At 31.3% G+C, this 26,768-nt stretch overlaps 1 protein-coding gene across 10 annotated transcripts in view; it reads left to right on the top strand.

The window, feature by feature from the left end:
• The window catches only part of LOC139524889 (uncharacterized), a 130,916-nt gene that overhangs the window by 8,963 nt on the left and 95,185 nt on the right, over positions 1-26,768 (top strand). For 7 of the 10 annotated variants that reach the window (XM_071320037.1, XM_071320034.1, XM_071320036.1 and 4 more), the window contains exon 4: positions 54-236. In XM_071320037.1, the coding sequence (XP_071176138.1) occupies positions 54-236 (183 nt within the window). Of the gene's footprint in view, positions 1-53; positions 237-6,039; positions 6,177-18,540; positions 18,615-22,298; positions 22,829-26,768 lie in introns of those variants that run through there. The other 3 variants (XM_071320038.1, XM_071320040.1, XM_071320039.1) reach the window with 3 other exon arrangements.

Below are 26,768 nucleotides of genomic sequence, written 5' to 3'. Positions count from 1 at the left end.
TGCCAGCAGGCAACAGGGTCTAAAGATTGCATTCCCAATTTTTTTTCTTCCAGGCAGAACAGATATAGGGACCGTTGATGCTGAGGTACTTCCTGACCTTATTATACAGGGGACGGGTGTCGAGGATGACCATTGTTATATAGACAATATACATGGAGTGGTGACATTTACTCCATTGGCTAAACTCTGCTTCATAGATCAGCATCTTGTCTGTGAGCCTACTAGACTTACTCAGGGTAGGATATTTACAAGATATTTTGATAGTCACATCACAGGGAAACGCTCTGTCTAATAAACTGGCTTCTAACAGAATATTTTATAACTTAAAAATATTAGCAGCCTTGCATTTTAAAGTTTGAAAATTCTTGAGTGATAATTACCATAACTGATGGGGGTTTTGTTATAGAATTAGTTTCTGTTCACAGTACATTTAATATTACATTTATTATAGTGGAAGCAATAATCACTTTATCGCTTTATTTTGCCAAGTTTTTTGCATTACAAAAGTAATTGTAAAACAGTTGATTAATGATTCTTTCCTGTCGGAAGTTCATCATTTCATACTCATATTTCAACCTGAAAAATAATTGCTTCACAGTTACCTGTATGCAGATTTTTTTTTGCACCTGTCCCAAGTCAGGTTGTTAGTCTTGTATGATTTTTAATTTTAATTCATTTATATATTTCGGAGTTTAGTATGACATCCATTATCTTTGAACTAGTAAACAACTTTTGTTTAGAAGTCATGTGAAACGTCAGGGTGCAGGATTTTCTCGCTGTGTTGAAGACCCATTGGTGGCCTTCACCTGTTTTCTGCTCTTTGGTCGGGTTGCTGTCTCTTTGACACATTCCCCATTTCCATTCTCAATTTTAACAAATGAATTCAATTTCCACGAGATAAAACATTGTGTTGTTTGGAGTGATCTCCCTTAAGTCATCTTGACCATAAATTGCAATTTTGAGCAGTCAGTACATTAAACATATCTGTAAAGTTTATAGAATCACTTACAAAATGTGTACATCTTTGATGTATGAGTATAATGGTTTAGATGATTACAAACCTTTTATTCGGAATCTTGGACGTCTATCAACAATTCTAGTTTCATTTTACACATGGCTTAGAAGATTTGAAATAAGTTTTTTATTTGTAATGTCTATCAGAGGCTCATCATTTATCATGCAGCGCTGATCATATAATTAATTACAACAGTTGTAAATACTTGATCAATAGATTCACTGTATTGGTCTAATGATCAAAACTACCAGAAAAGCCTTAACATGGTATTCCACAAAAAAAAAACTTGTAGATTTGGATTTGTTTTTTATTTGAAAACAAATAATTCTGTGGGAACATGAATCTCTTGAAAATGATCTAAAGTTACAGATTTTTCACTCTAGCAGAATCACAAAATGCCTAAAATGCTGAATATCAAAAACTTTTTAACTAGTCAGGAAGTCTGAAAGAGGGGATATAGCTTTTACAGATATTTAAAAGTAATTTCCTCCGAAAATTTGCTGGGGAAATATAACCTTTCCCCAGAATCAGTACCTGCTCATTTGGATATTTAAATTGTCTTAAGAGGTACTGTTCCATTGAGTTATTATTACAGATATATTAACCTCTAATCATTGTCAATAGCAACTGTAAACTTCTCCTTGAAACACTAAATCAATCATTGAATAATTTCACTGTACAGAAAAAGAAAAAAAAAAGATAAAAATACACCAACAAAAGGTTTTGCATTTATCTTATAGTACAGTACCTGGTGCTGAAACTTAGATACCCAAGTGAAGAGGTAGTTATTCTTGCAAAAGGTTTCATTTCCTTAACGATAAAAGTCTGACATTATACTGCATTATACTGTCTCATGGATTTACAAATCAAAAATAAATAAATTGGGATACAAATTATTTAGCTCTTATTGCTCCATCTCTAAAGGAAAATAATCTGTATCAAACGATAATACAATATATCTCTTTGCAATCATTATCTGAAAATTATTTATAAACTAAAATATTTAAAATAAAAATCTGTGCACTTTCACTGTAATGTAAACAGTGCATAAGAGAGTTGTATAACTGCCAGGTATCTATCTTGTGTAGAATTCCATTAAACAGCTGTGAATGATGTAACATCATGACATAATCCAGTTATCTGTTGAGGTGACAAACATACTCCCCTGTTGTGAATGTAAGGTATTGATGAGGTCATAATCCTGAATTTTATAGGTATATTGAAGAGGTATCTAACAGGTACATCTCTAATAGCATTGATGAGATCCTAATCCTGAACTTTATAGGTTTATTGAAGAGGTATCTTATAAGTAAATCTCATGTTGTGAATGTGAGGTATAGATGAGGTCATAATCCTGAACTTTATAGGTATATTGAAGAGGTGTCTCATAGGTAAACCTCATTTTTAGAATTGAAGGTATCAATGAAGTCATAATCCTGAACTTTATAAGTATATTGAAGAGGTATCTATAAGGTAAATCTCATGTTGTGAATGTGAGGTTTCGATGAGGTCATAATCCTGAACTTTATAGGTGTATTGCAGAGGTATACAATAGGTAAACCTCATGTTGCGAATGAAAGGTATCAATGAGGACATAATCCTGAACTTTATAAGTATATGAAAGAGGAATCTATAAGGTAAACTTCATGTTGTGAATGAAAGGTATCAATGAGGTCATAATCCTGATCTTTATTTAGGACTTTTATGCAAAGTTTGCGAGTAAGAGCCCCAGTTTACACATCAATAACCTCTAGAAAAAATGTGTTTAATCCTTACAATTCTGAAGCCAAATAGTCTCAATTTTTATTAACATTTTCTGTGTAAAGGTTACTATAATCACCATCACATGCACAACTGACAGGTCGTGACTAAGGACTTTCTAATGTCCATAAATGTTCGATAAATGCAACAGAATTTAAAATAAAATAACACCTACCTCTAAAACTTCATTTTAATGAGATATTATCCAAATTTGAATAGCACACGTAACGAAATAATCTTTCCCTTAGAAGTTTTCATTCGTATGATGTCGTGTTTTGCCATGACGTAAATTCGCCAAATCCTTCATGAAATTTCTCGGAATTTATTTAAATTTACTTATATATATTTTCGGAGCTATAGTGCATTTATTTATTTATTTTATTTTTTTTGTTTTATATGCATTAGAACAGAAACAACTGTTATGCATTTGTTTTTTAATCTCAATTTGCTGAAAATTAAAGTATTCCTGCAAGGATGTGTATCGCGCATGAATAGATTACGAAAGTAGTTTCGGAAACATGGTTTATCGAAGTGTAAACCAAGAGAAAAATTCTAATTGACCAATGCAATTTAAGTATTTATAGATATGCAAATCATATAAGAATTATAGGTATATGAAAGAGGTGTCTAATAGGTTAACCTCACATTATTGAAAATATAAAGTATCTATCAGGTCATAATCCTGATCTCTATAAGTACAAAGTCGAAGTATTCAACACCCTGTAAACTTTCAATGAGGTCATAATCCTGTTAACTATAGGTATTATATTGTTGTGAATTTATGCTTTCAAACAGGTCATAATCCTGAACTGTATAGATATTGTACATGTTATGATTGTATGGTATCAATCCGTTATAATCCTGGTGTATTGACAGATAAAAGTTTCATTGTTCATGTTTTACTGGCATCATTCACATTGATTTGCTCATGGTGCTGCCATGGGCCTTTGTATATACTCACAAGAAATAAAGGTTTTGCAACACTGCTGCAGAGTGGAAATTAAAAACACCATTTAAAAATTGGCTGGGGTTTACTCTGATGTGACAAGGAAAGTGTGTGTCCTTATGCACATGTTGAAGACAGGCACTCTCAAAGTATGACGATCTCATGATCAGCATATAATAAACCTTATAACTCATCTTATGATTCTACTAAAGTCATGCTCCTTTACAAGTTGAAAAATTTCAGAATTTTTGGTTCTTTTTCTCTAACTTTAGTTTGTCTCAACCAATTTTATGAAACTTAGATACAAGGCTTATGACTATTAAACACAGATCAAGTTCAAATTTGGGTGGAGTCACTCTTACAGTTATGTAGTTGTGGTCCAATATAAGGTTATATGCTAGCACGAGCATCATCTGTGTCCCTTGGACACATTCTCTATTTATTGTTTGAGTTTGGATTGACATGGTTTCGTTCTATTTGAAGTTCATGAAATTTCTTTCGAATTTTTCTTTTGTATTTCAAATTATTGGGGATTTGTAGACTCCAGCTTTATATATCTGGTTGACATCAACTTCCTGTTTGCCATGCTTTGAATTTTCAAATTTGTTCAAAAACTCAATATATTTGTGACTCATTTTGCCAGTATATATATACTGGACAGAAAAACATTATGCTTAGATATAGGAAGATGTGGTATGAGTGCCAATGAGACAACTCTCCATCCAATGTATTGTTGAGAATAATAAGAAACCTCTGCAAAAAATGTTGTAACCAATTCTTATCATAAGTAATGCTGTAATTTGAAAAAAAGCAGAAAATTCAACAACATGCTTTAACATTAAATCAGTTTTTTTCTGTTTTCCAACTATAAATACATCAAGTAGATAGCTACATGAATCAACTAAATCAGATATGAATTAAGATCTGAAAGTAAAACATAATTTTTTAAAGCATATTCTGACTTTTGTTTAGATAAACAAATGCACATAAGCTTAGTCACCTCCAACTAAAAAAACAATTTCAATTCTAATGTATGCTGATACTCAGCCTCAATCTTAACAGAAACATGTATATATTGTCTCTGATCTAAATTGTATTTTCAAGATGAAAAATAACAATAAAAATCCTTTTTCTGTTGATATATGTTTGGCTTTGAGTTAGGGATGTTGCCTCATGTACTGTAACTACCAAATTTCTGTATTTTCAATTGTATTTAAGGATGTACTTAGGTGAGATTAGGCGAAAAATGAATAAATCAAGAATTTAAAATTGATACTATAATCCGGTAGAACATTCGTTAAGGATAAAAATATGCGAAAAATATTGATAGGTCATGGACCTCCTTTTCGAGATATTTGAGATTTAAAATATGGCGGGAAAAGGCTGACTCAGACTTTTACCTTATATTTCCATTGGTATTTTTTGGGTCTCAAAACAAAAGAAAGAAAATTAAGAATCTTCTAAAATTTTGGCAAATGACCTTTCATGGGCTATTTAGTATTACATGAAAAATAAATGTGTGTTATGGGGCAAAATATTTTACATTGTATTGTATGAAAAAACACCAAGGAGTCCGAACATTTGACATGAATTCCAAAACCTCACCTAAGTACATTCTTAAGGAGAAGAAAATTGTTCTCATCTGGAAGCTTTAATTTCTGACCGAAGGTCAATTAAACCACCTAGAAATAAGTAGGTATGTTACAAAATCACATGTATACAAAATGATAAAATTGGATTTACAAAAACTTGAAAAAAGAAAGTTGTTCATCTAAAGGCTATCATTACTTGACTTAAAAAATAAATAAAATAGAACATGGTCACAGAAACCTCATGTATAAAAAATGATAAATTGAACTGTACAAAAAGGAGTTTTCATCTAAAGGCTATCATAAAGTAAAATGGGACATGGTCACTTTAACCTCAGATGTAAACTGTAATAACAATAAGATTTTTTTTATTTTTAGATTCTGTTGCAGGCCTAATGTTAAATGGAAACTGCCCATAATAAATAAAGAAATACTTAATCCTAAGTCTTAAGTGCAAGCATTCCTTACTAGAAACAAGGTCACAAAAACCTCATAAATACAAAATGAAAAATGATAATACTTTTTATCCATAGGCTTTCATTGATGGGGTTTAGAAATGTAAACAAAATTATAAATAACCAAACTTTTATAAAAATAACATTCATCATGATAAAAGCAGGTCCTTATCAGTCTTGGAATGTTTTACATAATCAGATAAACTGTGGAACTAATTAATGTTTACATCAAAATTCCCCCATTGGGTGCCCCAATGAAGATTCATCTTTTTGACTAACCCCCCTCAGTTATGATGAGTTGCACAGGATAATAATAACATGTGATATTTCTCTGGTTTTTGGATTTACCATGGATTCTCAATTCCAAGTGACGGCCCAGGCAGAATTCTGTCACCAAGGTCCAAATTGTGGTAAGAACAATTATCTATTTTTGAGTTCTAATTAGACATTACCAGTAAATTGGTATAATTGGAAAACATGATTGAAAAATTATCTGAAGTATCTCAGACATAAACTGTATCTATTCTAAGGTGTATTTATATAATGTGTTACTACTGTACTCTTTAACATGATATCTGTTATATAATTTAGGAATCTAATTATCAAATTAAAATATGCATGTAAAAGAAGTGTAAAAGACAAATGTATTCACCAAGTTTAATATTCTTGAACAGAAAACTAATTATAATTTTGAAAACAAATGAGATAGTTATATTATCCTATGATATAATATATAATTTATATCTAATGGGTTAACAAAGTCTAAATAATTTCAGTGACGGATCCAGAAATTTTCATTTCCCTAAATCCGCCTCTGTATTTATCTTATCAAGGAACAGTGGTGGATCCAAAAGAGGGGGGTATGTTCTGGGATTGGAACCCCCTTCTTTTTGGATGATCAATGCATTTTGAGGAGTACATATAGTTGGAACCCCTTTATCCTTGGTTGGGAACCCCCTTTTGAAAATGGCTGGATCTGCCCCTGAAGGAAGGAGAAAAACTGTTTGATTTTATAAGCTATAATCTTTTGCAGTATCCCCATACCCCATCAGGTACTATTCAACTCTGATGAAACGGTTATTCTGTAATGGTCAACCAACTCATGATGGCGTCTGTAAAATTCATGAAGGGATGATTTCAACTTCACCACTTGGAACTCTTGGTTTAATTAGTTCCTTGTGAGCTGCAACCCTCTATCAAGATGTGCAACATAGCATTTATTACACAGTAGCTGTCCCGACAATCATGTCAAATAATAGAGCACCCCCTCCCCTTCCCTCTCTTTCATCTCATTAGATTCATTTCAACTCTAATAGATAGAGTAACACAGCATTCATTACACAATAGCCGTCATGTCAAATAAAAGAGCATCTGAGAAAAGAAAAAGAATATTTTTTCACCAAGAATTCTCAAGATTTCCTTTAACATAACCTGAGTTTATAAACAATAGAAAATATAGCTGGGTTTTGTTTTAACCCTGTCTTCCATGGATTTTTTTTCTTCAAATGCTTAATTCGCATAGGATTTTTTCAATAAAAAAAAATCATCAGTTAAAGTATTAATGCATTGTGAAAACAAATATTTCATCAATGAAATTCCAGTTAGATATTCTCATGAATATCATTTTTATATTAGATACAAAATTTTTATTAAGTCTGATACAGATTGTCGTAGGCAAGACGTTTCAAATGAGGTACTACAAAGGCGTCAAAAAGCGTCATTATGGAGTAAAGGGGAAGGCTTCAAAAGGCGTCATTATGGAGGTAAGGGTTAAAGTGTCTTCAAGGAGAGGGCTCAAAATTTCAGTAGAGAATATTCAAACACAATTTAGAAATTGGCTGGGGTTTACTCCAATGTGCCACAGAAAATGTCTGTCCCTATGCACATGTTGAGACAGGCACTGTCAAAATATGACAATCTCATGATCAGCATCTAATAAATCTTATAATTCTCATCTTATGATGCTACTAAATTAGGTAATTAAACACTGAAGAGCTATAAATGTTATAGAATAGGCACATAAATCATAGACAGACATGCAGTTGTATAGACAGATATATTCCAAATATGTAACATACTCAGGTGACGATGTGTATTCAGTACTGTCACTAGGCCTTATGGGAAATAGACACAAAAATGTTCTCAGCCTAACAACATGGTGGGAATTGTGTAAGAATTAAGGATAAGAATGTTTATTGTTCCAATGGCCTTTGATGGGCACCATGACATTCACCATTCACAAAACATTTCTTAAAACATTTTCACATGTTAATGATAGAAATACAAACCTTAATATATTTCGCTTTCTTATGAATTCTAAAGCATGATAAAGGAGTACTCATTTTCTATCCCCTTATTGGTCCGTGTTTCAGAAAGTTTTAAAGAAGGACCAAGTTCAAACCTGTACTGAAGTGATGGCATTCTTGTTCTTGATTGTTGTTGTATATTTCTTTTTGTACTACAAAGTTATATAATTGGTAACCCCCCTCTTTGTCACAGATTTTTAATTTCATTTGATCTGAAAAAAATGACACAAGAAGATTTTAACTGATTTGTTTGACTTTTTAAAGTAAGAGTATCATGGCACCCCTCCCAAAAAAAACCTCAGAGAGATCTTGACTACAAGCCTTTCTTAGTTTATTGTATGAAACTTTTTATTGCAAATTTCTTGGATATGCTCCTGGCATTATGAACAATCATTTTTACAAAGCAACATGTGGATAGTTATTCTTTTTGTACAAAAATCATCAAAGAAAAATTGTTGGGCATATAATAAAAGCAGTACTGATGTTATCTGATTATAGAGTTATTTTTCCTATTCATATCATCAGAGTTTGTAGCAGTATTATTTTTGGCTGTAATTTATAGGAAATCAATCGGCTTTTTGGTAAAATAATTAAATTCTTCTGATAAATGATATTGATCCCCTTCTGATTTTGTCTGGTAAGTTTTTTGGTTTTTTGGAATTAGACAAAATCTAAACAGCCTCATGTAAGTTTCTACTGTACTTTCGTCATCATTCGTACATTATGTAATCCTATTATTCATCAAATCAAAATTCCATGGAATCGGTAAAGAAAATATACAGAAAGATACAGAAAATGCCGATATTTAATGAGATTTGAAAGTTTGATAAGATAAAACAGCTGATGCTGAATAGAGATATTGTTTTCTTAAATTGATTCTTCCAACAAAAATAAACACTAATGTATATCTATAGCATTGTGAAATGTTAGAACAATTACAATATCAAAAGGTTTAAAGACATCATAATTAAAATAAAATAATTTCCAAGCATAGTAAGTTAACTTTCAAATATAAAGAATGTATTGGTTATTTTAATAAAAGCTAAAGGAACTGAGATCAATATTTTTTTGCTTGGTCATTTCATTAAGGTTAAATTTAAATTTCTGTGATCAGGTCCATTTTTCAGATACCATAAGCATGATAAGCAGTAGGTCAACTATATGTTGTGTATGGAAGGATTGTAAGGAGTATATGTCAGTATGACTGGTTTCATCTGAACTTGACCTCATTTTCATTGTTTATTTGTCAATGTTTAGTTTTTGTTTTTTTGGTCTGTTTTTCAAATATTGCATGATAGTAATAGATTAGCTGATTTGGATTATAGGATAATTGTCAGGTGTAAATGTCTGTCTGACCTATTTTTCATGGTTCATTGATCAATGTGAAGTTTTTGTGTTTTGTTCTGTTTTTCCATTACCATAAGCAATCAGTCTACTATGTTTGGCTTATGGAATAATTGGAAGGTGTTAAAATGTCTGTCTGACAGGATTTACCTGACCTTGACCTCATTGTCATGGATCTTTGAATATGTCAAGTTTATGTGATACTTGTATTAAATTTTTTATCTTTAAGACTTTCAACATAAAATCAATGGTCAGTAAAGCAGGTGGGATGTTTCAGTGTTGCTCTTGTTTTATATTTTTGGGCAGTTAAAAAGGGGCTGTATGCCCTTAACCCCTATCCCTGGTATGCCACTGATCTATTAATACAAAAGAGCTATGCTATGATTATTTGAAAATGAAGATATTTTACATAGTAAGGCAATGGAGCAATTAATTCAGTGGTTTACCTCTTTTTGTAACCTGTACCATTATGATTTTGTCAAACCCTGTTCTTAAATATAAATCTTTACAGTGCAGAAAAAAATAATAATCAAATATTATTGGAATGAAGTTCATAGAACCCTTCTGAACATAATTTGGTAAAAATACATAAATACACTGTAAAGCAACTTTAAAATATAGATTAATCTGTTGTACAAGATTAATGTTCTTAACATTGCAAAAAAACACTACACAGTTTAAGTACAGAGGAAACTTTACACATGTGTTTGCTGTAAGGTAAATAATTGGAGCTTGAATACAGTTTTGTTCACACCTGGATGTTATATAGCATCCTCCCTGGATTCCAGATGTGAAGATTTACAGAATGAACTAAGGCTGAAAAAAACAAATATTTATAATACTGCTTTCAATTTTGATGAAAATTTAGTACTGTTGGATTAGAAAAACTTATCATGTATTTTGATTGTTAGAATATAGCAAAGTACTGTCGACCAATGAAATTGTAGAATTTGGTGTCTCTTAATTGTGAAGAATGAATGTAAACCATGTTCTTAGTAAGGGATTATCCTATTATTTGGGCCTATTTATGTAAAGCAAAAATATATCCGGGTGAAATTTGATTCGGAGGAAAAAATGTCCCAGTACACTGTAAATCTAAGTGTTAATAAATAGAACACTGCTTGAACGCTTTTTTGTAACACTTTTTGAACGTGTAATGGTGTTCCAAATGTTTACACTAGTGTTCATCAATTGAATGTGTGGTGTTCAGTTTTTAATGCCTTTGTGTTTCATTTTTGAACACTTGATGTTAGAGACCTTAACATTAGTGTTCAACGATTAAACGTGTCCGAATGTTCAAAATCTTAATACGTTGACGCGTTCAACAGCCATGTAACACTTTTTGAACACACTGAACATGTTCAAAACCAGAAATGTTAAGATCCAGAACACCAGATGTTAACATTCAGAACAGTTGACATAGGTGTTCAAAGTGATGGTGTTCAAATGTAGAACATGTTCTATTTTCAAGCGTACATAATGTTCCATAAATACTAAACTTAATTAAACTGTTATAAAAACTATATTGAATCAGGCAAAATATAACAATAAAACATATTTTAACAAGTAATTGTTTATATAATCAAATGAGCATATATGTAAGACATGTAAAAAAAGTACACAAGAATACCTTATGATATCACAAGTAACAGTCAGTGAAATCACATATATACATAATGTTTTTAAATTGACTTCATATCACAAATAAGTATTTATCCCTACATGAAAAGATAGTTGCTACATCATGTGTATCCTAACCGAAAAAGCATGTCAAAGTGATAAGTAGATGATAGTTTATGATATAGATATATGTCACAATGAAAGTTTAAAAGTTTGCAAATTCCAAGAGTTCTTGTGCGATCACATACAATGAACGCTCCACTTTTCAGTGCATCTTCACTTAAAGCTATCAACTAAGTGGCATTTTATGTGTTGTTATCAACTTCCAAATGTCAACATCCTCCACAACAAGTAATGTCTATGAGCCTATATATCCTGCAAAATAAAATTTAAAATTAATAGAAGAGAGTTTTTTTTATATAAAACATCAAATTATGCAATGATTGTTATGCTTTAATTTCGATATATACTAGAGTACAAATTGATATTCTATGGTTTTGACATTATAAATTACAAAAGTCGATTTCTTGACCTAAGGTATACAGATATAGAAATGATACACCCACATAAGCTATTAATACACACATATTGTCATACCTTTTTTGATATCTTTTTTTTCCAACACTTTATAGCATGCAGAAATGACCTTCGTGGGATTATTGGCTACCGGTTCCTAATTCAAACATTTCAATCTAACGATTCCTGCAAATAAAAAAAACGAATGCATTTTCTAAGTCAACTGAAATGGTGTTCCAAATGTTTACACTAGTGTTCATCAATTTGATGTGCGGTGTTCAGTTTTTAATGCCTTTGTGTTTCACTTTTGAACACTTGATGTTAGAGTTATTTAACACTTAGTGTTCATCAATTTGATGTGCGGTGTTCAGTTTTTAATGCCTTTGTGTTTCATTTTTGAACACTTGATGTTAGAGTTATTTAACACTTAGTGTTCATCATTTGAATATGTGGTGTTCAGTTTTTAATGCCTTTGTGTTTCATTTTTGAACACTTCATGTTAGAGTTTTAAACACTTAGTGTTCATCAATTGAATGTGTGGTGTTCAGTTTTTAATGCCTTTGTGTTTCATTTTTGAACACATGATGTTAGAGTTCTTAACACTTAGTGTTCAGCGATTTTCAGCTAATATACGTGGATAACTTGGCAACAATCATCATGTATTCTGTATAACAGACAGACGATCACAGACTGGTTGTTCATCAGTTTAGGAAATCATTTGTTATGAACGTTTAATCTAAATCCTGTTCTTTAATTCATCTTTTATTTTGTTGAATATTTGGATATAACAGTTATGCATATTTGACAAATATATATCTGACATGAGAAAATAACAAGGAAGCGGCAAGCCATCGAACTACCTATGGAGATTATCCACTTGTTACTCACTTTTTCATGTTCATGTGGGATAGAAGTCCCTTCTCTAGTTCTCTTCCTTATGTGTATCCATTCTTCGTTAAACCGCCTAAATCACCAGCCGATATCTGTTTCCGGTATTTGGTACCCTGGTATATTTTTTTAACGCGAGGTGTTCAAAATTTCGAGCGATTTGAACACTGATTGAACATGTAATGTTAATAAACTGAACGGATCATGAAATAAGATAAACATCGACATATTTTAATTACGATATTATCATAACAGGCCTAATTGATATGCATTATTTTGTCACTTATAAGTAAAACTAGTAATAATAATAAAATAAGTTCATAAACTATACACATATCATGTATATGCCAGCTTGGAAGTTTAATATTTCCCAATTACTAAAATATTAGTAAAAAATTCATAAGATCATCATCCTGCGTATACATTCATATATTTTAAAGAATTTCTTTTTGAATTTGCCAATTAGAAGGATAGAAAATCGGACAAACGACTGTCTTCTTTTTTTAAATCAGAATTTGAACACTGGTGTTCACTGTGTCTGAACACACATGTAAATAGTTTTAACACAAACGTTAAAACTTTGAACACGTCTCTAAGCATTAACATATGACGTTAAAATATTAAACATTCGGTGTACAAATTTTGAACGCGTCCGGACACGTCAGGCGTCAGGTATATTTACAGTGTAGTTGTTGATATTTTATTTATCTGGAGGTAACTTATTGAATAGTTATTAGAAAAAACTTATCCTTTAAAAATACTATGAAATAATAATATTGTATTTGAAATAAAGCGAAATTGTTAAAAAAAATGTATTATAATGGGAAATAATTTCACAAATTATCATTGAAAAAATTTCCTGAAATTTTCAAGTCAATATCATCCTTTTAAAAAGAAAATTATCATGAAACATAGGGAAGAAAACCAGAAGTAATTTCAAAGATCGTAATTGTGAAAATAATATCATGATTAAATAAGGTTAGTGAAATACATGTAAAAGTGAGTTGTTTTCATATCTCAGTACAAATATAAATCTAAAAGTTACAGGTAGAAATATAGTTGCATTACTACTGTTAACAATAATAGAAGAATTTGATTATGATGATATTTTTAACTATATAAATAGTTTTGTCTGGGGACAAAGATGTAGTTGTTGATTATATGGAAATCAGATAAATCATAGCATAACAATATATTAGAACAACGGGGGCGGATGCAGGAATTTTCGAAAGGGGGGGTGCTAACCCAGGGCAAAGGGGGGGTGCAAAACATATGTCCCGATACAAATGCATTGATCGGCAAAAATAAAGGGGGGGGGGGGGTGCGCACCCCCGGAACCCCCCCCCCCTGGATCCGCCATTGAACAAAAGCATGTTTAATAGCTGGATAGTATTTACCTGTGAAATGTTATCTGTCTTATTAAATCAAGTTGTAAGTCATCTTTTTATATAAATGAATATATAAGAAATAAGATTCAAGGATAAACTTCACTATGAAATAGATTCAGAAATATATTATGTTAATATCTTTAAAATTTAAATTGCTCATAATTACCTCCCTTTGATAAATTATGCAAATTTGTTCTACCTTTGTGAAACATTTTATAATTATAGTCAGGTATATATTGATTGCGAGTAACTTACATGGTAGTTAATGGGACTCTATTTCACACGGTTCTGTGAAATATAGTAGGGCAATTATATACCGGTACATACTATCCTCATAACACAAATAGATTTTCACTCCTCTGGAAAAAAATCAAAATGTGAAATACCTGATGATGCCTGGAAAAAAATTACCAGAACAAATTATCCTCAGGATAAAATATCACAGAGGAAGAAATAAACCATTACATTTACAGTTCAAAACAAAGAGTTTCTATAAATGTGTTACAACAGCACATTTATTAAATTGAAAGAATTTATCTCAGTGATTAAACCTGACTAAAACGATAATAAAATCTAAATAAGTTGAAGTTTAAAATTTGTACCTCGAACATGTTGAATATCATTTTGAATGTATACTTCACTTCAAATTACTAAAACGAATAGACAATATCAAAGCAATACCAGAAAAACTAAAAAAGTTTTAAAGTACAAAATCACCTAAATCAGCTTTCAAAACAATTTAATGCATTTCATTAGAACTTTCCTTCACTTAATGAAATAGTATTTGATTTAAAAAGCCGGACTGTGAAATAAAATAAGTTGTAACTCAAATGTAATTTTTTTTTCAATTTAAACTGTTAATAGAAAAAGGATAATTTTTCACTAAAATATAACATGATTTACATTCATACTCACAATCAGGAAACAACTACTATTCCCGCCTTTTCTTTGTACTCTTGTGTCACCTAATGTCTATAATCATGATACTAGTAATGCATTTTTTAATATTTTTCAAATTAAGAAGTAGTCCTTACATCATTAAAACTAACTCATAAATGAAATGCTCAGAAATGAAGTCATGCATCAATGATAAACGTTTAAGGTACATTGACCATGCTGACAATGAAACTCATTCGAACCTTGAGCACTTTACAATATTCTAAGTTTGTAAGAGAATGATAATCCCTTACTTCATGATAAGTACTCGCTATTGCTCGTACTTAATCATGTTTTAGAATATACTCACCCCTTCTCGTCCAATGAAAAGTCAGTTTTTAGCCCTCTAATTTTCATAGTACATGGTTTTCCATGCACTATCCTATAAATATTAAATCACCTGATTTTAATGTTGAGTTTTATTCAATCGTTTTCTATTTACCTGAACAATGTTCAAGAAATCCTTGACATTAATTTGTGCATGTGAAACATCCTCATAAGTTTTCATAAACTAAAACCATGCCACTAGGTATGTATATGAGCTTCCAAAGTAGGTGTCTTCTTTTTAAAGGAGTAGGTTCAGTAAGACCCCTTTTTGGCCCGAAAATTAAGCAGTTTTGCAAAATTGTGAAAATGTAATCTGTTAGCTATTTTTTGGAAAGTAGAATGCTTCTGCTACATAAATATGTGCTGTTTTTGACAATACAATGCACATATATCGTGTACTAGCATCATAAAGTCATGCTAAATTACTGAAATCTTCACAATTATAGCATTTTAGTTAAATTTTAGACAGTTTCCGTCTTAAATGAAAGTGGCCGCATTCGTGTTCATTCATAATATTGAAATGTAAGTTGTATTTGATGATAATACATAACATATATAAAGGTTGAGGATGAACACGGATGCGGCCACTTTCATTTTTGACGAAAACCATCTGAAAAGTGACGTTTTTTGGCATATTTGATAGATTTTTCATATTTAAGCTTGAATCGGAGCGTTTTTAATGACTGAATCAGTTAAAATCTTTTACATAAACTAATCGAATCAATTGAAATAGACACTTCAGTGTTTAAAAAGTGTCCTAAATATCTCGTTAGATGAAACTGAAATTTGGGGCCAAAATCGACCCTTACCGGACCTACTCCTTTAGGTAGTTATCAAAAATAACTCTGACATTGGCCAGTGTAGTGTCAAGAGATCAGATCCAGTTTAGTGAGCTTTTATGAGAATCTAAACATTGCATACAAAGTAGGTCACTGTGGCTTATGAAAATGATGCAATCATTAACTACAGTATACTGGTTATTGTATATTTCCATTCGGTTCTTGTGTAAATACTGCAATCATTAACTACAGTGTACTGGTTATTGTATATTTTCCATTCAGTTCTTGGAAACTAAGGATATTGGTTGAAAACAATACTATAATGCTGTAATATTTGTTCCTGTTGACCTCAATCTCATTTTATAGATCAGTGAATAGGGTTAAGTTTTTGTGATCGGGTTCCTGTCTCAGATACTATAAGTAATAGGTCAACTATATTTGGTTTATGGAATGAGTGTAAAGTTTGACTGTCAGACTGGCAGGTTTCATTTGTCCTTGACCTTATGTTCATAGTTGATTGGACACTGTAAAGCTTTTGTGGTTTGTGTTTATCAGACACTATTAATTGGATTATGGAATGTTTGGTAGGTTTTCATGTCTTTCCAACAGGGTTCATTTATTCATGTGTTAACCTAAGGAAATATTAAGGTTTTCACTGTTATATATGATTCTTAGATATTATAAGCAATTGGTCAATTATATTGAGTGTATAGAATGATGGCATGGTGTTTGTGGTGTTTGACCAGATTTATCTGATCTTGACCTCGTTTTCATGATTCATTGATGAATGTTTAATATCTGGAATTCAGTCTGCTTCTCAGATTCTATAAAGGTATTACAAAATCTTTTATTTTATTTTTCAAAAGTATCTTAAAGGTAGATTAGAGCCATGTTTCAGTTTTAAATAGGATCAATGTTCAGTGTTTTCTCCATAGTCAATTGGTTTAGTGAACTACAATGAGTATTGGTTCAAATTAGGGTAAGGGGGTATATAATCTATATAATGTGTATATATCTGTCTCACAGGGCAAGGGATCTCCTAATCTTGACTTCAATGGTTCCTTGATAGAGAAAAAAAATCCTATTATATAAATAAATCTTTATATATCAAATACTGTCAACAAATGATTTTGTTATGTATTTCTAGGTTTGCACTTTTGTTGATAAAACAACACAATAATAATATAGGAATACATCTTAAAATATATTGGACTTGAAAGAGAGTATGAGACTTTTGTGTATCATGTAAGTGAAAAGAACATTGGGTTAGAAAAGCACAATCCTAAAAATTACCTGGTAATTAATCATATATTAAAGTAATAATACTAATTACTGTGTCTGTCATCACAATTAAAGGTATAATGGGAAGTTGTTGTTCTCTCTTTCTACTTCCTACTGGTTTGGCATTCAGTCAGATCTCTGTTTACTCTGGAAGAAGTTAATTGTTTTGTGAATGATGTTAATGAGGAAAGATGGCCTTTGTACCTTAATATTTCCTAAGTTTTATTTCAGTTTAAAAGTTTTCTGACATAATTACTTGTGATTTCTTTATAGATTTCCCCTATAGGCTTGTAGACCCATAGTAGCTATCACCTGAACATTTTCATTCATCAACCATGTGTACACAGGTACAAATCATGCTACAGCTGTTGCAGTCTATGTAAGTGAATGTAAGTTATATTAAATCTTTTGATCAGGTTTGATGTTTAAGTAAAGGCATTTGCTAGTACTGATCAAAAGTCTTTTAAGCATAAATGAGTTCGCTCACTAATAGACCTTTCTGTTAAATATATTATTTCACTTTCATTTTGTAAATGACCCAATGGTAATTTATTTAGATGTTGAGTCTGTATATTTTGAAAAGTGAAGGGTCCAGTATAACCTTGACAATAGATGCTGTCTCAGTCTCCAGATCTTTTATATGTAACCATTGACTGTTGGTCCTTCCTTTGGAGTTCCTTTGGAGTTCCTTCCTTTGGAGTTCCTTCCTTCAGAGTTTCTTCTGTTCTTCTGTCCAGTCAAATATTCTTTCTGCACTCATACTTCAGATTTCCTCATCCAAACTTTGTCATATTTGTTATGTAACTCATAAACAATGCTTATGACCAAAACTTGCAGACTTTGCAGTGATTGAATTTGACCAGTGAGTCACCTACCCTTGTAGAGTTATGTCCCTTTATAAGTTAGAAAATAGATTTTTTTTTCTTTTCCTCACCAACTTAAGTTTGCCTCTTGTAAATTTTATGAAACTCATACACTATGGTTAGAACCATTACTCACAGACAGTTCAAATTTAGGCAGTAAGTCACTTATTGCTTCTGAGTTACGCCCCTTTATTACTTGGAAAATTGCAAGTAGGGAAATATAGGAAAATAATAGAATGAAGTTCAATTGTCAGATACTGAATTCTTTCTCCTTAAATTTTAAATTTTGGGAATTAGGTGATTGGTTTCCTATCTAGATCTTTACTAGTTACCATGATACCACAGATTTTAGCCTTTCTCTGAGTATGAGTATTACTCTTATTGTAGGGCTTGTTTACTGATACTTTTTCTATAAATACCATCTAACTAGATGACCTACTATGTTAAACAGGTAACACAGTTGGCATTGTGATATTGGCAAAGCATCATTTTTTTGTCACTCCCAAAATGTTAACTAAGGTAAAGAAGTGATACAAATTCAGAATATAGGTGGAGATTTTTGTGTTGGAAATGGCAGAATTCCCTAAATTGAAATCACAGGTAAGGAAACAATGCTTGTTCCTCATTAATGGGGTATGATGGAATTATTAGAGAAAACATTAGATTGGGTAATTAGGATGTTTAACTGTCTACAGTTCAGGATATACATTATAGCGTGTGTCTAAAAAATGTGAGAATAAGATGACTGAAGATGCATCATGTCAATTAGATTCTTAATGAGTTGTAAAATTACTTTCTCTCCAGTTGCCATATCAACATAATGTTCAATTTTCTATAAGTATCAATAACACAAGTTTGCAATTACAGAGTTAACTCCCTTTACAATCAGCTTCAGCTAAGCTATTATTTTTGCAAGTTGATTTAATTTAAACAAGAATAGTAAGTAGTTCTACAGATTGATTAATAGTGTCTGTTGTTTCTGGATTGGCTTCAATTTGAGAAAAATGGAGAAATAGAAGAATTTAGAATTGGTATCGCAGATACTAGAAACAAAGGAGTAGGTCCAGTAAGACCCCTTTTTGGCCCCAAAATATAGCAATTTTACAAAATTGTTAAAATGTAAACTTTTATTCATTTATTGGAAAGTAGAAAGGTTCTGCTACATAAATATGGGCTCTTTTTGACAATACAATGCACATATATTGAGAACTAGCACCATTAATTCATGCTAAATTACTGAAATCTTCACAATTCCAGCATTTTAGTTAAATTTTAGACGGTTTCCGTGTAAAACGAAAGTGGCCGCATTCGTGTTCATCCAAAATATTGAAATGGAAGTTGTATTTGATGATAATACATAACATATATAAAGATTGAGGATGAACACGGATGCGGCCACTTTCGTTTTTGACAAAAACCATCTGAAAAGTGACATTTTTTCGCATATTTGGTAGATTTCTCATATTTGAGCCTGAATCGGATCGTTTTTAATGACTAAATAAGTTAAAATCTTTCACATAAACTAATTGCATCATATGAAATAGACACTTTTAAAAGTGTTTAAAAAGTGGTCAAAATCTTTCGTCAGATGAAACTGAAATTTGAGGCCAAAATCGGTCCTTACCGGACCTACTCCTTTGTATAAAGCCAATAAATAAATTTCCAGGGCATCATTTCAAAATATATTTTGTATCCTTCTTACATCTTCAAACAGTTTATATACTTTATTATTTATGGTATAAAGTTTTTAAGAAAATTCTGTATAAATAAAAGTAGACTTGTACATTAAGTTAATAAGACAACAAAACACAACCAAAATTTCCCAAAAGACAACATACAGTCATCATCTTCTAGACTTAAGTATCAATCAGTACACATCCAGCAGATTTTGTGTAGATAAATTAACTTGTCTGAGAAAAGCATTTTCCTGTAAATGGCCAAAAACAGAAGAACATGATATCGATAGGATGAAGAGCTTTCACAACTGTATTGGCAATTCTTATGTTGTTCTGGTATACCATTGTCCCAGGTTAGAAGGAGATTTGTCGCCTTCAAACTAAGTGTGCCTGTCCCATGTAAGAACCTGTAATTCAGCAGTTGATGTTTGTTGCTGTATATCGGATTTGTTTTTCAGTCAGTATTTGGTACATAAATCAGCCTCAGCTTTTGTTTTCTCATTTAAATTGTTTTACATTTGCCATTTCGATATTTTTATGGCTGAATATACTGTATGGGTGTCATTTTAATATAGGTAATGAACCATAAGCCATAACATGAACCCTACAAATTTTGTAATCACAAGAAGTGTCTTTTGACTGCTTTTTGATTTGTGTTTAGGTCATCAATTTTACTGTGTTTTGATTTCCCTCATTTTAGATAGATATAAATACAGTGACAAGTTTTTAATGTGCATTGATTTTGACATTACCATTCCACTTTACATACATTTATATGGTCTTTGAAATTATTTTATACTGTTGTTTCTAACTGAACTTTGGTATTTGATCACTGTGAATCATAATTTATATTGTGTAACATAGTTAATTATTTTAGTCAGATTATTACTATCTTATAATTTGGTTTAATTTGCCTTGTGTGTGGCCTATATTTCTACTGACAATTAACATTGGAATCTCCAATCGAATGAACATCTGATCTCCTAATTGCACTCTTTTCATATACAAAAATACTTACAAAAAAAAGGATAAATTGTGTTTATAACTTCTGTATGATAACTGAGTTAATTGATATCACAGTAGTCACAGGAGATACAATGTTGTGCAGCCATCCCCCTTATGTGTTACAAGTCCTAAGTATGTAATAATGGCTATTATCTGAAGTGTCAATTTTGTTAAGTTAGGCTTAATCAAATCAATGACAATCAGCCACTGAACATCTGTACCATAATGTGTTTACCATATAGATTGATTACTCGCTATAAATTGTGCAAATATGGACACAGAATAAAGATGTTGGAAATTTAGGTTCTCTTATATTTGACCTTGTAGTGTTGATTTTTGTTTGTCCAACAGCATCCCCCTGATGTTTTAATTGAAAAAACACAGTCAATCTGTGTAAGGTTTTGAAACCTTTTTACTTTAACTTTTTATTTTTTGCCATCTCATCAGTATTTAGCAAAACTGTTTTTTCGCAAACTTTTTTATATAAATTTAAAAAATCAATACATTTTATTAATACAAATGAAGTCAGTACAAATGTAGTATCTTTGATTTACATCTTCTGACTTATTTTATAGAATAACAGCAGTGTAAAGTTACAATATTTCTTAATAATTAAATCACTGCGACCTACATTTTCTGTTGGATTGATTAACGAAATGTCAAAACTGTTGACAAACTAGTTCATTGTAGCTTACATATACACTTGGGGATTTTACAACTATCGTCTTTGATAGACTACATTTACTTCTGAGAGTCTGTGAGAGGCTGCATTGATTGACAAATGTCAAAACTGTTGACAAACTAGATCACTGTAGCTTACATATACACTTGGAGATTTTACAACTATCATCTTTATTAGACTACATTTACTTATGAGAGTTTGTGAGAGGCTTTGTATTTCGGAATTGGTTATTGATTCATCATGGACATTTGATCACTACTACAGACATCACACATTTAAGTTCTTCAACATAATGTCACATTTTAATACCTGTGTGAAAGTACTTGCATTGTCATACCTCAATATATAGCTGGGGAAACTATGGTTTAATATGATTTACGGCCTCACAGATTGTCATCATAAGGCTTATAGAAACATAAGACTTTAATTTATCTTTATAGACTGAAAATTAAACCTAAGAATATATTAGTTGTATATTAAACATCTATAGGAGACAGAAATATACTATGTAGGTAAACTTTCCTATGAGAATATTGGATTTTATAGAAAGGTAAATCTTGTACTGATGAGAAACATGGTGACATTTTGATGTGAATTAAAATGAAAATCAGAAATAAAATGTTTTTATTGCAAAAATTGCAAAGGAATACCTTTATCACACTTTAAAATGAAATTGTATTTTTCTGTATGCAGCACTTACAAAAATCGCAATAAAAGATTGCACATTTTGTTAACATTAAAAAATGCATGCATAAACTTCTGAATTTACATTAGGAAAATGTGAAGAAGCTAAATACAAAAAAAAAAACAATATTCTGTAATGGGTTTTAGAATAAGCTAAATATAGCCCTGATAGATCAAAGTGAAAGCTAAGTGGTGACATTGGCACTATAGGTGATAATCTCCCTTTAATGAGCCCCGTAAATAGTCTTAACTCCTGCAGAGAGAATTATTTCCTCCATGATAAATAGATAAGAATTGTTGAAGTCATCTTAGTGTTTTATTAATCTTCATCACAACAATGAATACTTAAACAATCTCAATAACTCAGACTGTTATCTTCTGCCTATTAAATTAATTGGAATAATTTGCCTATTTCAAGTTAGGATAACAAAATATTGATAAAAAGAGAAAATTAGAGATAAATTTAGTGTTGTAACAGATGTATACAATCCTGGACTCGTTATACAATTATAGATGTAAAAATTGTGTATTGTGATTTAGCAGTTATTGGTGAAAAATGGAATAATATTATTGCTTGAAAATTAAACCTTAGAATACATTAGTGGAATATTTAACAGTTATAGAGGAGGACGAATACTTATGTAGATAAACTTTTCTATGAGAATGTTGGATTAGAAATGTAAAAACTTTTACTGAAAACAGATACATGGAGACATTTGTTTTTATGTGAACTAAAATGTAAATGGAAAAAAAGAAAAGACAGTCTGGTGAGTTGAATACTTTGTAAACTTTATGCCCCTCTCACAAAATTGCATGACCCCTGTGTTCTTTAATCAGATAAAACAGTTATGTAGACTTTTTTCTTGCAGATATTGACCCAGTTTTTAGTAAGCTGTTGCATTACAAAAATTTATCGTTTACATGTTCACAAACATGTATTCATCTAAAGAAAAGTGTAAAAGTTAGAATTTTATAAATATTGTTACTTTCCAAATAAGTTTATTTAGACCAATTGGATATTTGAAATGACTGACTAAAGTACATTGTATTAGAATGAAAGAGCTAATAACCAGCAGCCTGCAACTCACAGATTAGTTATACAGTTTTCTAAAGGGAGGGGCTTGTTTTCCTTTAGCTTAACTTTTGTCACTGGAATAGCCTGTGTATTAAATTTTTGAATAGGGCATCAAAGACGGGATATATTATGGTAAACATGAAATTAAAACAGTTTTTAAATACACACCATGAAAAGCTTTAAAAGAGGAGCAAAAGATACCAGAGGGACAGTCATACTCATATATCCAAAATAGATTAACAACACCATGGCTAAAAAAGAAAAAGACAAACAACAGTTTAAGAAAAAGACAACACACAAAACCAAAGAATTAGCAACACGAACACCACTAAAAACTAGGTCTGATCTCAGGTGGTCCAAAAGGGTAAGCAGATCCTGCTCCACATGTGGCATCTGTTGTGTTGCTCATGTTATACAAACCTGATAACAAGTCTATTATGGTAGGTCACGTTCAAGTAAAAAGGAAGGGATTAATGTAGCTATGACATTAGGAACATATCGCCTATCATCTGTGAAGCAGATATTCCATAACAGTCCACCAACTTGTGATGGCATCTGTAATAATTAAGAAGGGATGATTTCAACTTCACAATTTGGAATTCTTGGTTTAACTGCTTCATTTTTAGCAGTAACCCTCTATTAACATGATTAAGGAAATTGTGATAGGAAATACCAGCCAAGGAATATCCTATCAATTTGGAGATATATACTCCTTAAGCAGGTGCTACTGGAACAAAAAAAAAAGTTCACAATTTTGTCGTAGAGTTTTTGTTTTCAACCTACCCTAATTGTCAATTTCTAGATGTAAGTCAAGGTTACTGTTTCCCCGGCCCCCGGATCATGAGGTCGACTTAACTGTATCTGTTGTATCCTTTATCTCTAGTTTGATGGGATAGCTGCATTCAACATAGTCACCAAAATTTGAATTATTTAGTGAGAGAACATCATCTATATAGTGGAAAGTAAAGTTTAAGGACACTGCTAACTTCTTTTCTTTCTTCCTAAGAAGTTCCTGTATGAAGTCAACCTTAATAAGAATAATGAAACAAGTTGGCAAAAAGGGCACAGTTGGCTCCCGTTGGAATGCCAATAGTTTGTTGAAAAAACATGTCCTCCAAAGTAACAAATATGTTGTCAATCCAGAAATCAAGCTTTTGAAAAAGTGGGTTTCAAAGAATTTTTTATTTGAATCAGAGTTATTTTTTTACAAAGTAGGATATATCCCTCTCTTAGACAAGATACTTGTATATCTATGTTGGCCATTCTTTTTTATGAAACAAAGCAATACCAACTCTTTCAATTTGTCTATTAGTTTGGAATGGGGAATACTTGTGTTAGGTCGACTCTCCCACTGGTGAGTGTCTGAACTCTTTATACAATAAAAATATGAAATCAAAAAAGGAATTAGATTGGTACACTCAGGCTGAGAGAGCCAACCATATAAAGCTCAATAATATTGAGATAAGTAAATGCAGTGCTAATCCTTAATAATTATATGACAATTTCAGGCCTTCAGGGATAAGTACCACTATTTAATGTATTGTAGAGCAGGGGATTATAGTGACTGAATTATTTGGATTGCAGAGTTTTTTTACACAAATAAAACTTCTTTAAGCATTGCAGTTGTCTCCCTTTTTATAAAATTTTATTATTTAGTTGCTTAAATATTTACATGATACAGTAATATAACCCCTGATTTTATTGAATGTTATTTGTTTTAATCTCAAGTTATAATGTTATTGTCATGTTTATGTTTTGGGGCCCTTAGTTGGAGTAAAATAATCTCTTCTTTTTCCTCTTCTTCTAGAATAGACAGTTGAATTCTATCATTCTAATGAAAGTATTGTTTCACATGATCTCTTTTATATTTCTTGGTAAATATTTGAGTTTCTTTCTCCATTGTCTTAAATTTGAACTAATATAAGGGAGTTAAAATTTAATTAAAGATATTTTTCCAACTGTTGATTTATACATGATTTGATTGACCATCTATCAGCATGTTATTAAAGATAAATATTTACTGTTAACATCACTTATCATTCACCATGAATTTGTAAATAAACACAGACTAGCCAGTGGTCACATCAATTTCAGTTCTATGGAAGATAAAATTGGTAGATAAGACACCTTCAGTATGTTCATAGCAGTAAATTATCTATTAAAACATGTATGATCTCCTTTATTGTCCTAAGTAACAAGTTATTGAAATTTTACAAGATTTGAAGTATTAAATTGACCATATAATACTTCCATGGTTTCAATATATTTGGTGGACCAATTGGTTTAAGAATTTCTACTACTGTAATCACTAGCCTGTCAACAGGAGGTTGTGAGTTCAAACCCTGCACAGGGCCCAGCAAGTACACTAGACTCCAATCTCAGTTGACTAGGATTGTCAGTTTTCCTATTGAAGGTTGTGGTTTTCTTTGGGCTCACCAGCTTCTTCCACCTATAAAAACTGACCTCAACGAAATAGCCCAAAAATGGTGCTTAAAAGTGGTGTTAGAACACCAACAATCAATCAATCAATGCTATGATTCTTATTTGTATTACTGTGGATTCATTTATTTTCGTGGGTACCAATTTTCGTGGTTTGAGGAAAACTTGCATATTCGTGGATATTTAATTTCGTGGTTTTGACAAAGTATGCATATATTCCTTTAGAAAATTTGCAATTCTTTGAATATTTAAATTTGTGGTTTCCTGGTACCCACAAAATCCACAAAAATTGGTATCCAACGAATAATAATGAATCCACAGTATGGGCATTTGTGAATGTTTGATGTTGCCATGGATGATTGAGAGAATATGATTCAAGTATCAGTCTTTTTCTCAGTCTACAAAACAAAGATTAGAAACCTCCTCATTAAGATTGGTTGACCTCCTTCCTCCTCAATTTTATTCCTCTGTTTAATCCAATTAAATCATAAAGCCACCACTCCTGTGGTACTTTAGATATATCTAAGATTCTCTCCTGAAAGTTTTATTACTTTGCTATCAACAAGGCTTAGGTTTTATTTTTTACATCTGGTGTTTAAAAAAAACAAGATTAAGAAAAGGAGTTAATAGGAAAATAATTATTCCACAAACATGAAAGAAAAACTTTCTTTGCAGAATCTTAAACAAAAACAAAGTTAAGTGGAGGATATAAGAACTATGTTAATTAAAATGTAATTATTACAAGGACTAGTTGTCTAGATAAACTTACACATTTCTACTGGTTTGTTTACTTTGAACATCAAACAGGGAACCATATATTGGCTGTAACTTCAGGTTGTCAATGGACTTGATGTCTACACCAAAGATTTGTTTGAGCTGTTTATTTTTGTTTATAAAGGTTTTATGTAAGAAGCAAGTGTGCTTATGTCTAACTTTAAAAGACTAGTTTTGATTCTATGATTGATACAATATTACTTCTTGTTGAGATTTACGACTGAAATTTGCAATGTGAGCAAACATGAATGAGTTTGAGTAAGTATACAATGTAAATGAGCTTATTACAGGATTAATTGTTTGCAAATAGGCGGTAAAGAACTTTTAACAGAAAGTTTTGGGTATGTATTAGAAACTATCCAAAAACTGGGTGATATTGAGTGCTCTGCAAGGGTCAAAAGAGGCGGCTCCACATGTAG

The sequence above is a fragment of the Mytilus edulis genome, chromosome 5, assembly GCF_963676685.1.
Source record: "Mytilus edulis chromosome 5, xbMytEdul2.2, whole genome shotgun sequence".
NCBI lineage: Eukaryota > Metazoa > Mollusca > Bivalvia > Mytilida > Mytilidae > Mytilus > Mytilus edulis.
The sequence above is the reverse complement of the archived record's forward strand: the minus strand, read 5'-3'. Positions and strand labels throughout refer to the sequence as shown.